The sequence below is a fragment of the Rousettus aegyptiacus genome, unplaced genomic scaffold (genome assembly GCF_014176215.1).
Source record: "Rousettus aegyptiacus isolate mRouAeg1 unplaced genomic scaffold, mRouAeg1.p scaffold_m13_p_3, whole genome shotgun sequence".
Taxonomy (NCBI): Eukaryota; Metazoa; Chordata; class Mammalia; order Chiroptera; family Pteropodidae; genus Rousettus; species Rousettus aegyptiacus.
Window position 1 is genome coordinate 33,053,554 of NW_023416306.1, and position 15,241 is coordinate 33,068,794.

The following is a 15,241-nucleotide window of genomic DNA, read 5'->3' on the forward strand; positions in this document are numbered from 1 at the left end:
CGGGTGTGTCTAAATCAGGTTGTGTATTTGGAGCCCCTTCTTCACCTAGCCCTTTGAGACCGACTGGCACATTTGTTCAGGTAAACCTAGCTCAAACCTGAGCAAGGAGCCCTTCCATCATCTGTCTATTCAGCAAACATTTACTGAGTGCTGGACGCTCTGTGCCTGGTCTACAAGATGCTGGGTTGGCCCATGCTCTGCCTCCTTCCTTCTGGCTAACCCTCTGGGCTCCCTTACTCTGCCCTCAGCGTAGTGCATCAAGGAGGCTTGCTATGCACCAGATGGCAGGGCGTGCTTAAAGGATTCCTGCATATGTGTCTTGCTTTTCAATTAACTTGCAAGGTTCTGCCACCCACATGCCTAATTTCAGCTCTCCTTGGATATAGTTAGTTTTAAGGCTGTTTCAGATATTCCTTTCAATTTTGTAAACCAGTCTATTTCATTTTTTAGGCAGTGCCTTTACATGAAGACAAAAAGAAACAAAAAACAACTATATTTTTGAGTCCCCAGTCAGGTATGTGGGTTTTAAAAAAATGTGTGTTATTTTATTTACTGCATAGTTTACCACATGCCTTTTGAGACCCTTCTTTTGAATAAGTGGTTTTGACAGAGATTGGATATCAGAAACACTTGGGGAACTTAAAAAATACTATTACCTGCCCCCACCTTCATTCTCTAAATCAGATTCTTCAAGGGTTACGCTTGGGCCGTTGTATTTTTTAAGTATTCTAGGTGATTCTTATACCATCCCTGAATAGAACATAGTCTTCAATTAATTTGTTCCTCTCTGATGCTTTTTGGTACTACTTCAAAATTGTCACTTGTCAGCAGTGTAATCTTCACCATGAACCGAAGTAAGGAAAGAAAGTAATTGTTGGCCTCAACTCTACACTGTCTCTCAGCTAAAGTCATTTATTCATTTCTTCAACAAATATTTATTAAGCCCTCTCACCCGCCCACATTCTTGTCAGAAGAGATACATAAGTATTTCATGTAATGACAGGTTCTAAGAACTGTAAAGCAAGAAAAGAGAAAGAGAATACTGGATAGAGAGGTGACCTTTCTGATAAAGTAACATTTAAGATTAAGCAAAGAATCAAATGAAAAGAAGGAGCAGTTCAAAGAGAAATTGAAGTTAGACTGTTATAGCAGAACTAAAAACAGTTTTTGTCCTCTGGCATCACTGAGTAGAGTGAGCAGGGAAGGTGGTCAAGTTAGATTGGTCTAGATCAGTAGCACCTTCAACAATGTTAGGGATAGTTATTTTCCTCAAAATGAGATGGGCAGCTATTTGAGGGTTTTGAGCAAAGGAGTATTATTATCTGAATTCTGTATAAGGGTCATTATGGCTGTTGCAAGGAGTTGAGGGTAGAAATTCAAATCAGCAAGGAGGCTTCTGAAGTAGTTCAAGGGAGAGGTGGTGACGACTTAGACTTGGGTGGAAGTGGTGGAGGAAATGAGGGCTGGTCATGTTCTGGATACAGCAGGTCTATGAATAACATTTTGTTCAGCATTTCATTACAGCGTTGAGGTAGAAACTTAACTCTTGTTTATATTGATTAGCCTGTGATGAATTGGTTTCATGCATCGTTCATTTAAGTGGTAGAACCTATCCGTGACATTGAGGACTTACAGTATTTTAAAGGTAGCACCAATATGATTTGTTGATGGAATGGATGACAAAATATGACAGGAAAATGAATCAAGGTGACACTATGATATTTGGCCTGAACAACCAGAAAAATGGAGGTTGAATTTCCTCTGCTGGGGAACAAAACACTCAGGAAGAGCATTTTGGGGGGAGAAAGTTTAGTTTTAGACGCATAACTTGAAGAGACCTGCTAGATGTCTGGGCCGCGATGCTGAATAGCCAGTGGATATTTGAGCCTCCAGGCTGAGGTATAAATTTGAGAATTATCAGTGTATAGACAGTATTTAAAGACCTGCGTCGGAGTGAGATCACCTAAGAAGTAAATGCATATAGAAAAGAGAAATTTAGAGGCTCAGGAAAAATAAACAAAGGAGACAGAAAAAATGTTCAGGGAACAGAAGCAGCAAGAGAGCTGGGACCTGGAGTCTAAATGGGGAAAGTACCTCAAAGAGAAGAGATTGACCATTTGTGCTAATTGCTGCTCATAGATCTCATGTAGTTGACTGGAGAATTAAGCGTTGGATCTGGCAATGCAGAAGTCACTGGTGACTGAAAAGAGCCATTTTTTTGTAGTGGAAGGGAGAAAAAACTGATTGCAGGGAATTCTAGTGAGAAATGCTGGAAAAGGAATTATAGGCAATGTAACTTCAGCTGTGGGTACAAAAGCACCAGATTCCCCATTCCCACCAGGTCCCCATGTCTATGGACAGAGAGTAAAGGGGAGGGGAAGCCCAGGAGCCTCTGAACGTCTTTTTCTGATGTTTCAGGAGTGTTTTTGAGTCTTGAAGAGGAAGGGAGAAAATTGAGGCTAAAAAGAAAAAGTAAAGTAACTTTAACATACTAAGCAACTTTTCTAGATTTTTTAGTAAAAAGGGATGGAACTATAAACTTGATAATAAACATTCTGCGTTCTGGCCTGCAGATACTCTTAGTAACTTGGCTTTACATCTCCCCCGTCCCCCTCCCCCAACATTCTCCCTTCTCTGCTCCCCCATCCCTCCTTCCCTCTCCCTCTCTCCATTCTCATCTTGTTCAATATAGTAGGGTTAAAGGAGAGAAATTATATAAGCAAATAAAGCATGTGTAGTTTTTTTATATGATTGTATAATTTGTGAGATAAGTTAGGTTTTTGAAATTTAAAACTTCAAGATATAATCTGACATTTTTGTATGTCATGTAAAACAATTCACAACTTTTATGTATTATATATTGCTAATGTGCAAACAATTGTTTGCTTTTAGATGGGAAAGATGCTGTGTTAGTTACAAAGTGTGAAGTCTAACCTGTCTCTACCATCAAGTGTCAGTTATGGAGAAAAAGCACTCTGAGATCCTCAGCAGCCTCCTAAATCCTGAAGTAAAGAGAGCTCCTCCCTGCTTTTACAAGCCCAGTCTGAAATAAGCCAGGGCACAGTGATTTCAACCTGGGAAAGCTAAGAAAGCTCCAGGCGAGGAATGTATAGTTGTCTCTATTTTGAATGTTAACAGAAGAAAAATAAATGGAATTATTAAGTTATTTAACTACTTCTGTTTTTCTTAGAATCAAGGTGAATTATCTCAAATGTATAAAATCTAAAAAATAGCATTTATTTTTAAGATACGTGAACTTTATAATTTTTTTTTTAATTATTGGGGGAACATTTGAACCGGGATCAAGTCTTTACAATCAAAATTTAAAAGACATGAGGGATGAGGTTGGTGTACAGAGTGAAGTCAGATGATTCAAATGAAGCAAAAATCTTTAAAGAATTGCCACCTTTATTCAAAAGAAGAATTTTGTACATGAAAGGCAGAGAAACAGGAGGCCCAAAGAGAAAGAGCAGCTGTTTCCTGGGAATGTTTTGTGATTGTTCTCAGTAGACTGCATGGACTTAAAAACAAGGAAAGTGCTACTGGGAAACCCCCAAAATCAAATAGGCAGAAGTGAAATGAGAGTGGGACCTATTGTGAGACGCATTGATTCACAATGAGAGCAGCCATGAACGATAGATGAGGAAATTGACAGGTTGCCCCTGGAAGAGCATTGTTTCCCACAGACTCTATGAGAGTTTGAGGGTTTTATAGTCAGCATACAGAACAAAAAAGAGTGTTGATTTTACAAGTTTCAGCCTTGAATAGATATTTCTAGAACATTTACATAGGAAAAATACTGATTCTTGCTTAGTCATTCATTTTGCCAAGGATAAAGTATTTTAAGAGCATCAGCTCTGCAGTCAAATTACATGATATGATTTCTAGCTTTGTGATCTTGAAAAACTTACTTAGCTTCTACTTGCCTCAGTTTCCTCATCTGTTATAAGGGGATGGTAATAATAAATAATACCTGATTTGTAGGGTTGTTGAGAAATCCATGTAAAAGCACTTAGAACAGCACCTGCAGGTAATAAGAACAGATTTGTGGGGATGGTGATTGCATTGATATTCCTACAGGGCCTGTATCATCAGCATTGCCCCTGCCAAAGGTTTTACCATCTTGCAAGTCGAATTTTATTGTAATTTTATAAAAAAAAATTTAAGTAGTGGTAGAATACAGATGTTGGTCATTATACCTAGAAATGCCATTACCAATTGACAGTAAGTTAAGATTTCTGTAATTATCTTCTGAGTAAGAGACTTACATATTTATAAATCTTTTGAGAAACTAAAACTTAAATTTATTATAGGAAAGAAGTTATTACAATATTGGGGTGGGACCATTTATAGGTAGTTAAAAGTTATCCTTTCCATTAAATTAAACTCTTCATGTAAGTATATAACAGCTATTAAGACTGTCAAATTTATCCATGACAGATTTACCTAAATTATATATGTTGTTACAAGTATGAATTGTGTCTCAACTATCAGTAGTATTAAATTTCCCCAAAGCTCTTCCTTTCCACAGTATGATACACAGGTAGCTTCCTAACAAGAGCCTCTTAGTACGGCCAGCCCTTGTTTTTGCACATTAGCTGTTCTGACCTTAGGCAAGAAGTTAGCTTCTTTTAGCTACAGATGTCTTATCTATAAAATTGGAGTAGCACCACTTATCTCCTTGGGTGCTAAGAAGATGCACCTCATTTATAGAAAGCGTTCAGCCAGGTTTTCTTTTCTCTTGATGCCTGCTTACATTCCGTTCTGTCTACTAGATTGCATATAGTTATTTACTCCTAGATGAAATAGTGAATAGAAAATTTTGTGAATTTACTTGCTCTTCATTGTCGCCTCCCTTCCCCACATACGCATGGCTAACACAATGCCTTAGATGTTCAGTAAGTTTTATTGATTAGAGGTGTACTCATTTTGAAGGAATAATGAAGACTAAGTGGGAGAATGGTTAAGAACATGAACTTTTGAAAGTCAGACATACTTGAGTTTGCAGTCCAGCTTGACCATTTATTTACTGGTGATGTCACTTCAGCAAGTTATTGAACCTGTCTGTACCTCAGTTTCCTTATCAGTAAATTAGGGCTAACACCTCATAGGGCAATGAGAATTAATTTTGTATGTGTAAAGCCCATAACATAGCATCTGGCACATACCACTCAATAAATTACACTACGCTTGTTACTTCAGTTAGCAGAGAGTCTCCACCCTTGCTGTAGTTTATTTCTTATTACAGGACAAGAATATAATGGAAATCTTAATAAAACAAGAGTATGTGGAGATTAGAGAACCATGATTATAAGTTGATTTTATGCATGAGTTACTCTGATTTACATATAACAATTTATTCAGTCTGAGAATCTCAAGATACTAACATATTTCTGTTCCTTAACCTTCACCAATTTTTTGCCAAGAAAATTACTTTCCAAAGAGACTACTTCTACCTCTTCATTTATTCCATTTTAATCCCATGTTGCAGTCTTAAAAATTAAAGATGCTATAAGAGATATAATGGATATCTTTTCTCTCTCATGATGATATATACTTATATACTTTTTTCCTTGACTAGAATGTTAAAGCCTATCTATTTAAAAAAAAAAAAAAGTGATCTTTATGAAAGTAAATTTAAAATAATAGAGGTACTTTAATTTCTTATTAATGGACTAGCTGTTTTTCAAATATTTGGTATATCATTGTCTTTAAAACATTTTTGCTGGCATACTCTTCTCAAAATATTGAAAGCCCATATCTCTTGTATATTTTTAAGTTGACATCTAAATTTTTTATCATAGTTGCAAAGCACATAATTTCAGGGTGGGGATGTGTGTGTGTAAATATTAGCGTTTTAAAATACAACTTTTAAATCATCCTTAAGTGTATCAGATGAAATAGAAATATTGCAGAAATTTTACATCATTTCCTTTTTCTCCTTGAGTTCTTTTGTTTCACTTCACGGAATTTTATCTTAAGATATATTTTTATCATAATATATTTCAGACATTTTATTGATCAGTTTCTGATACTTAGATACAACAAAAATAGACAAATTAGATTTTTAAGCTTTCTATTAAGTCTCAAAGTGTAAAAATAAATTTCTAAATTGTTTTTACAATTATTAGAATAATTGATCAAAAATATTATAAATTTTTATTAAAAATTACTTTTTATGTTTACATACTAAAAATGACTGTCATTTAATGAAATAGTTGAGATTTTTCCCCCATGCATTTGTGTATTTTTGGATCAGTACTACTTATTGCAGGAATGAAACAATGTTCCTTGTTTTATCTGTTCCTAATATTTTTATTTTTAGAGTTGATAAATATACAGAAACCTCAGTATTTATAATAGCAAATTTTTAAAAATAGAAATACTCTTAAGAGTTTGGGAATGGAAGATATATTAACAACAGTGCCACTCAGTTATTTCATTCATTTTTAATCAGACAACCAAAAATCACATAGTAATATATCATCAGAAATTATTTATGATGATCATCAGCTATCAATGTAATTTTACAAAAAGCTAAAAATTTAATCTTTTAACAAAAGTTTAAAAATGTTGAAGGTATTCATATTTATCACAGATAACATCATTTTGTTTGCCTTCCTATCTCTCCAGGTTTTTATACCACAGAGCAACACACCACATTAAGATTTGGATGGTTAGGACATATGCCTGTCTTTTATAATAAAGTAAGAGAAGAAGAATTATAAAAGGGAAATTGGAAAGGAAAACTGGTGTGATTCCTGGGAGCCAGCTGGAAGCTTTGGCCACAAAGGCATTCTCAGAAAGAATTCAGATAGAAATCGAGGGGGGCTGCAGTTGACTCTTAAAACTCCTTTTCCACTTGTCCTGTTAAGTTGGCTCAGGAATACATGTACCCAATTTCGAAGATCACTGTTTATATAAAACACTATCAAGAATATTTGCCCAGTTATTTCCTCGGGATAAATTCCCAGTTAGGAGAATGATACACTTAAAAGTGTGCACAGTTCAGCAGTGGTACCAATAATACCGAATTGAGAATGTTGACAACCCCAGAGTTATTCACAACCTGTTTCTCATACCCTCACTTCATTGAGGTAGTCTTTTTTGCCAGTCTGCTTGACTATCTGTTATTACCATTGAACTCTTTTTTAACATTTTTTACATGTTTTTCATTTGTATTTCTTCTTTTACAGCTTTGTATTTTTTTTATTAAGAATATTCATATTTGTTTTTAGTTCTTTCCACAAGGAAACTCATTTATGCTTTATCAAATGTCACAACATCCTTTACCACCTCCACTGCCAGCTTATTATTCTTTCAACCTCATTTATGATTTGTTTTGCCATGCAGACATTTGTTTACTTATTTGTGTATTTTAGTAGTTTGATCTAGCAAACTTTGGGGTAGTTTCAAGTCACACTTATACAATTTTATAAATTTCAGATTATGTATAAAAATTCATTTATGTTTTATTTCTACTCTTATTTTTTTTACGTGCAAATCTTTTATATACAGTTTCTTCAGGTATGCTGAGATATATAGGGGATTACATGTTTAAGTGATAGAGTAATAAGGCTTGGTATGATTCTTAGAATGGTTTCTAAATATTTTGGGAAAAATATAAAAAGGTACACATAACAACTACCCACCTACTCAAGAATTGACATTATTTTTTCACATTTTATTTTCAATCTTTTTTTAATAAAATGTTAAAATGGTGGAAGTGCCCTTTCACTATCACCACCAGGCCCATTCTCATGTCCCCCTCCATCCCAGAGGCATTTACCAGTATGAGTTCAGGATCCTTCCAGTTCTTTACTAAAGCTCTAAAATATGTATCTTTTAACATATTATCCTTGGTGACTTTTTAAATTTAAATGACATATACTGTATAATGCAAATGATCTATAACCCGCTTTTTTATATCTTTATCAAAATGATTTTGGAATTTATATATGTCGCTCTATATAGACTTAGGGTTTTTGGGTGTTTTTTACAGTATTTCATCATATGGCTATGGAATATTTTATGTGTTCATTACCTAGTACATGAGCATTTAGATTGTGTCTCATTTTTGCTGTTGTAAACAGTGCTGTGGTAAACATTCTTGTGTGAATCTCCATGAGCATAGATGAGAGGTTCTATAGGATTTGTGTTCCTAGAAGTCAAATCGTTGGGTCATAGCATATTTGCATATTCTGTTTAGGTAGATACTGTCAAAATACTCTCTTATTGGTTAAAACAAATGCCATTCCCACCAGTAAGTTTATTTTTGCATATCTGATGAGAAAAATACTTACATGGTGTTCTAATATATATTTCCTTGACTCTCTTAACGCTAAGCACTTTTTTATATATTTACTGGCCAGTTACAGTTCCTCTTTGATGAATCACCTGTTCAAATCATTTGCCCATTTTCCTGTTGCATTACAGTTTTCTTATTAATTTGTAAGGATTATTCATTTATTCTGAATACTAAACATTATTATATACATTCCAGATATATTCCTCCACTACCTCTTGTCTTCCAACTTGTTTCTGTTGCCACTCCACAGTTTTTAATTTCGACATAATCAAATGATTAGTTTTCCATGAGTAGTTTTCATAGTCATGTGGTTCATGTTTTCATTCTGAATACTACTACATTATTATTATATACATTCCAGATATATTCCTCCACTATGTCTTGTCTCCCAGCTTATGTCTGTTGCCACTCCACAGTTCTTAATTTTGAGATAATCAAGTGATTATTTTTCCATAAGTAGTTTTCATAGTTATGCGGTTCATGTTTTTAGGGTCATCTTTAAGAAATTCTTCCTTAACCTGATGTCATAAAGATATCCATCTCTATTTTCTTCTAATATCTTTAAATTTTTATGTTTCCTATTTAGATCTTTAATTCATTTGGCTGTGTGTAAAACATAAGGTAGTGATCTAACCTTTTTTCACCTTGAGTGAAAAGCCTGTCTTCAATACCTTGTAGAGTGCAGAATATCAAAGATGTGCGCATATGGGCCAACAGAAAATCTGTGGTATAAATACTACAGTAGAGGGCTTTGTCTCTTTCTGACTGATGTCACTCATTTTTCACTGTGAGTGGATTGTCTAGGTGCCCTGCTTTGAAGAATTTGCTTTGGGGGTTTTTATTTGCAATTTTACTTAATATGTTTTCTTGAGAAAATTTAAAAAGTATAGTTAAGCAAAATGAAAAGAAAGGTCATTTATACTTGCACCATTCCAGAGCATTAACTACCATTTAGATTTTGAAGGTAAAGTCTTTCCATCTTTTTACATCAGTGTAATAATATTTTTACATTTATTGAGTATTTTCTGTGTGCCAGGTACTGTTTCAGTTGCCTTACATGTATTAATTCATTTGATCTTCACAGTAACTCCAAAGGGGTAGGTATTAGTGCCCCGATTTTATAGATAAGAAAAACGAGGCACCAAATATGCATCATTAGTGGGTTTTTCATGTGTATGTAATACCTATAAATATAAAAAAATTACTTTTGTCCTTTTCTATTTCACATGTATGTAATATGTGGTTTTATAACCTACTTTTTCATGTTGTTATCCTATGCATACCTATTGTTTTTATAATATGGTTAGTCATATCACAAGTCTTAGACAAACTTAAATTATTGTATGGTTTATATGGACATGCATTTAGCAAAATTTCTACGCACCTCCCTATCCTTTTGATTGATCTTCTTTTAAACAATTTGTTGATCAGAAATTGGTATCTTGTTTTAATTTGCATTTTTTGATTGCCTGCTGATACTGAATATTTTTTCATATATTCGTGCTATTTTTCTCTCTTTTGTATATTGCTCGTTCTTTCCCCAGTTATCTATTGGTGTTCATCTTTTCTTTATTGGTTCGTAAGTTCTTTGTGCTGTGTATAGTTGGCTTTTTTTTTTTTTATAAGTAAAGCATATGATGGTGTGCTGAGGAAACACTTTCCCACCCCAAGATTGTATAAATATTTACTACTTCTTATACTTTGATTCTCTTATATTTAATTTTGTAATTCATTTGTTATTGGGTGAGGCAGAAGGATATGATGTGAGAAAGGAAACTAATTCCTCCCTACCCCTCCCCCCCAAAATTACTTCTTTGACACAATACTAGTTCTCAAACAATCCATACTTTCCCCCATTGGTTTGAAATGCAACCTTTGTTATATACTATTTTCTTATACATAATCATTTAAGAATTTCTCAATTTTCTTGTTTCATTGATCTATTTGTTTAGACTCCAGAACAAAAATTATTAACTGTTCTTTGATATGGTTTTAATTAGTCATTCTCATTTTTGTCCGTCACCTGTAAATATAATAAATTTACTTTTTTCTTTTTATATCAGTAAGTTATTGCTACAATATCATCATTCACAGCTTCATGTCTGCAGAGTAATGAGGCAGCATATTTATTTTTGAACAAAGAATTCTCTGCAGTTTATTATATTCAGTTGCAAATGAAGACACTAATCTTCAAAAGTAAAGCCTTTGAAAAGTTCACCTGCACCAATATGGAAATAGTAAACATGGAAATGTATTAAAATGATGTCACTCTAGCAACTTGTGTGCATTTAGAAAGAATTTTGATTAAGCTTGTGTTTAATAGATCATGTTTCATGTACTATATGCTTTTTTATATCTAGCCTACTTAATTCAAGACAAGTGACCAATTCCAGTATGAAAAGTTTCTTTGATAATTAACAATAAGAAGTAATGTTATGGCTTTTGCAATGAAGTGAGGCTTGTTTTATTTATGTTGGGTTTTGTTTTCTCCCCTCCTCTAGGTAGCCTTTCCAGTAAATACATGACTCAGGGAAAAGCCTCAGCGAAGAGGACCCAGCAGGAATCATGAGGGAAGGAAAATGCAACACTATAAATGGCCACTCAGGCGTTCCTATTCACTTTGAAAATTAGGTTCATTTCACAGGACTCAGCAGCATAGATCAGGCTTCAACTTAACATTTAAGGGAACTGTCAGGTTTTGTTTTGTTTTGTTTTGTTTTGTTTTTGATGAATGAAATTGTTAATGAGGGAAAAAATTTTAATGTAGTCTTACCTATGACAAATCCCCATAGATTTAAGGATTTTAATAAAAAGCCATGGTGTATGCATTTAACCCAGGTTTTTAAAAAAAAAAAAAAAAAATGTATCTGTGGGCCAGTATTCAAAGAATACAATTTCATGGTTTTTAATCCTTTCAGAGCACACTAAAAATGGTGTGCTGATAAACCCCAAGTAAATTAATCCTTTCCTATAAATCCATTTTTGTTTTGAAGAGAAATTATATTTATTGTTGTTTACTGAATCCTTGTGTGAAAGTATGTCAAATATGTGTGAACTACTACTACTGTATTTACAATTTACAAACCTTATTTTATTGATATTTGTAGAAGAAGTGATAACATGAACATTAGTACTTATTTATGTGAGTCTTCCATGGATGAGCAATGTCACCGAAAGGCTTTTTATTTTCCCCTCTCTCATTTTAAGTTGACATAAACTACTTCACTCATAAAAATGAAGTAAGGAAAACAAGTAGTCCTGTTTGCTGCTAAAAACATTTTCAAAGGAAAAACGACAGAAGTGCTTTTTACTTTTTAATGATATTCAGAAATCAGGGTGGTTTACTTCAAAAACATCCCTGAAGATTAAAGAGGCTATCTCTGCCAATCACAAGTTTGGTTGGTGTCATTTTGGGTCAGTCTGGCATCCTCATGGACCTGTTTCTCTAACTTCACAAGTCCTTCAGTAGTACACAGAACTATGCCTTAGTTCATTTATCATTTTTAAATAAAATCAGAATTTTTACTTGTGATTTTAGCCATATCACTTTCTAGTGAGAGTCATAAATTTCATGAGGAAACTAGATCAAGGAGTATAAACAGTACAGATTGGCTCCTCTTTATCTCATGCTCCCTTTACTTATGCTCATGTGACCTGGTGTTTATTGATACCCACTATGTGCCAAGCACTGGTAATGTGCAAATAAGAGGCACAGACTTGAGGCGGAATACATAGATAGGGATGCAGAGGATGCTTGCTGGGCAAGCATTCCCAGATAGGAGAGTACTCAATAAATACAAACCTGTGTGTGCTCCCCCCCCACACACTTTTTTTTTTTTTTTTTTGAACAAATTCTCTGAAGACATTCCAGCTAAAGAAGAATCACGTCAAAATTAACTTTAGCATTGGCAGTTCTGGTAGAAAGAATTAGTGATCATTCCTTTGAACGAACACAAACTCATAAATTAAGTGAATTATGCAACCTGGGCTGAAACTCTGCTGTACATGACTTTCTTCAGTGGCTGCTCTTCTGAGTTCTCTTGCCTTTGTGTATGAAAGTCAACTTGACTGGGCATAAAATTCTTGTCACACTTTCTTTGGAAAGCCTATTAATTCGGTTGTCTCCTGGCATAGCAGAAGTTTGAGGCCAGCCTAATTTTTGTTCCCATGTAGGTTTTATCTTTCTGCTTGGATGGTTTTGTGTTTATCCCTATAACTTTTGAGTAGGCAACACTTGTCTGAAACAAAATTGAATCCAATATATCACCCCACCTAAGTGTTTTTCAATTTGGGAAAGTATGTTCTTATTTTTTTTCTCAAAAATACTTTTGTCTTCATATTCCTCTGTCTTTTCCTTCATGATAGGAAAACTTCTCAAGTTCAAATCTCTAAACGACTGGCTTGATTTTTTGTGTCATCCTGCTGTTTGCTGTATCTAACATGAATTTTGTCATTTCACATCTAATTTTCTTGAACATAACTTAACCCCCTTCCTTTTTCTCTCATTCTTTTAGCTTGTTATTATCTTCCTTTTCATAGAAACCATGTTCTTAAATGTCTTAAAGGATGTTTAAAAGTTTTCTGCATTCTATTTTGATTCTTATAGTAGATCCTACCCAGTGTATTGGTTTTTTTGTTTGATTTTTGATCCCTCACAGTACAGCACCAGCAAACCTGGAGAATGGATTGCCCTTGGTTCTTTGCTCCCTTTATTTGGATGCTCGTCACAGCCCCTTCACAGCTTAGGGGACAGAAATATCTGCTCCATGCCTTGTCCAGTTCCCAGGGCTTAGCTATCTTTCAAATGCAGCTGGCCTGTCTCTCTTAACAAGCTCTACAAATACCCCACTACTGGGGCTCTTTTCTTTTTCAGGAACAAACAAAAATATGAAATCCATTTTTATAGCCCCAATCAATACCTTTTAAATCTCTTATTCAGTGTGTACAGTATCAAAAATGTGCCACACTTAGAGATGTTACTCAAATGTTCTGAGATAATTTCAGTTTGCTTTTCATCTTGAAATGTATTTCAAAAATGGTTCTATTAAAAAAAAAAAAAAAAAAAACTTTCCCGAGTAGAAAAATTTGTGGGTAATAGGTCAATAGGGTTCTTAGTGTTACAGGCAAAATAATAATAATAATAAATAATGTCAAAAAGCAAATACAGACTCTAACAAACTCCCATTAAAACCATTAAGATGTGTTCCATGCTTTCTTCTTTGAAAGCAGGCATGTTTGGACAGCAGTTAAGAATTTAGCAAGCTTCACTGTGTGGCGTTCTAGACTTAATTGGGGTCCAGCTCTGCCAGTTTTCCAGCTGAGAGTGTGGCATTCCCCTTAATCTCTTGGCACTTCTGTTTCATTGCCTATAAAATTAGTAGTGAGGATCAAGTAAGTTCTCACTAAGAAAAGACTTTTGTAAATGGCTAGAACCCTGAAACTAACTCCTAAAATGCAGTGTTGGACATCTATTTCTCTCCTGAGAGTTTCTAACACTGGAAATCTAAAAATGGTTACAGCTTGCAAACACCAACAGTTCCCATACCTGCCTCATTTCAACACCACAGGACAGCTGCTGCTCTGAGATAAAGGAGCGCACATATTATATATAGTCATGAAAACTTCTAGCATGCCAATTTAAAGCACTAGTTTCAAATAACATTAGGTATTACTGTTCCACTGACAAGTAGATTTCATGACTTAGCACTTTCATGCAATACAGCTAACCAAGTTAAAAACTGAGTAGTGTATAAATAGGGGAAAGAAGGCTGTTAAATATACAGGATTCTGAATCAAAAAACAAAATTTTAAAAATCACGTCTAATCGTTAGACTTGAATTTAAGCATTGTTTGTAAAATAGCTGCTTCGACACTCCTGTCATTTACTGCTCAGTTATGAGGCTATTAGGAGACAGTGTGCTCAAGGGTTCTTTTGAAAGCTATTAAGTACAAAACCATTTCAATAATCGATAGAAATAACGTAATTTTTTTTACATTTTTATTAACCTAATATTTAGAGTACTTTTGGGTTCATAGCAAAATTGAGCAGAAAGTCGTTTCCACATGCCCTCACAAGCCAACTTCCCTCACTATCCACTTCGTACACCAGGGTGAGACATTTGTTACAATCCATGAACCAATGGACAAGCCATTGTTACCCAAAGTCTGTTTACACTAGGATTCATTCTTGATGTGATATATTCTATGGGTTTGGACAAATGTATAATGGCATATATCTGCCACTGGTAGTTTCACAATATATGTCATCTGTAAATATCCATTAATGTTTTTTGAGTACTGCCGTGTGCTTTGCACTGTTCTAAGGAATTTAATCTTTACAATATCTGGAGGAGGGAGGACTTAAGAAGTAAATTACTTTGTCCCTAATCATCCAACTAGTCAGATGAAGCCAAGAGACTAGCCCACCACATTAGTGTGTCAACCTGTTTCTTCTGAGTGCTTTGGGGCTTGGGGTGGGGGGGACTATCTTCTTACTGTCAATGCAATTGCATTTCATTAGCAAGGAGATGGAACTACTTAACGCCGCCACGTTGAACTATCCGGTTTTGTGGGCTCTAGGGGATTAAAGATAAACTGGGCTCTAAAACACTGATTAGTTCTTTCCACATCAAAATACTATCAAGAACCTATCCTCCCCATCACTCCACAGAACTTGTTTCTCTTTACCTCTAGCACTTCTGTAAGTGAGAAACGTCGTCTATCCTGATGTTCTCCCATCTGTTAACCCCGCTGCATTTCTGTCCTACCAGGATCGCATCTTCCCTGGACCCTCTGTTTATCAGGTTTCCTGTGTTATGTTGAGGTATAGTGCCTGGTGCTCAGAAATATTTGCTGAATTAACAGGCAGAAATAAAAGACATAACTCCTGAGCAGCCACGACAAGGTCTGACAAACAGGTACTCAATCAAGTTT

At 34.7% G+C, this 15,241-nt stretch overlaps 1 protein-coding gene across 8 annotated transcripts in view; it reads left to right on the plus strand.

The window, feature by feature from the left end:
* The window catches only part of TUT7 (terminal uridylyl transferase 7), a 51,030-nt gene extending 39,190 nt beyond the window's left edge, over positions 1–11,840 (plus strand). For 2 of the 8 annotated variants that reach the window (XM_036238925.1, XM_036238924.1), the window contains exons 27-30: positions 19–80; positions 451–514; positions 6,634–6,707; positions 10,810–11,840. In XM_036238925.1, the coding sequence (XP_036094818.1) occupies positions 19–80; positions 451–514; positions 6,634–6,707; positions 10,810–10,833 (224 nt within the window). In that variant the 3' untranslated portion in view covers positions 10,834–11,840. Of the gene's footprint in view, positions 1–18; positions 81–450; positions 515–2,892; positions 3,175–6,633 lie in introns of those variants that run through there. The other 6 variants (XM_036238930.1, XM_016130247.2, XM_036238926.1 and 3 more) reach the window with 5 other exon arrangements.
* The last annotated feature ends 3,401 nt before the right edge of the window (positions 11,841–15,241 follow it).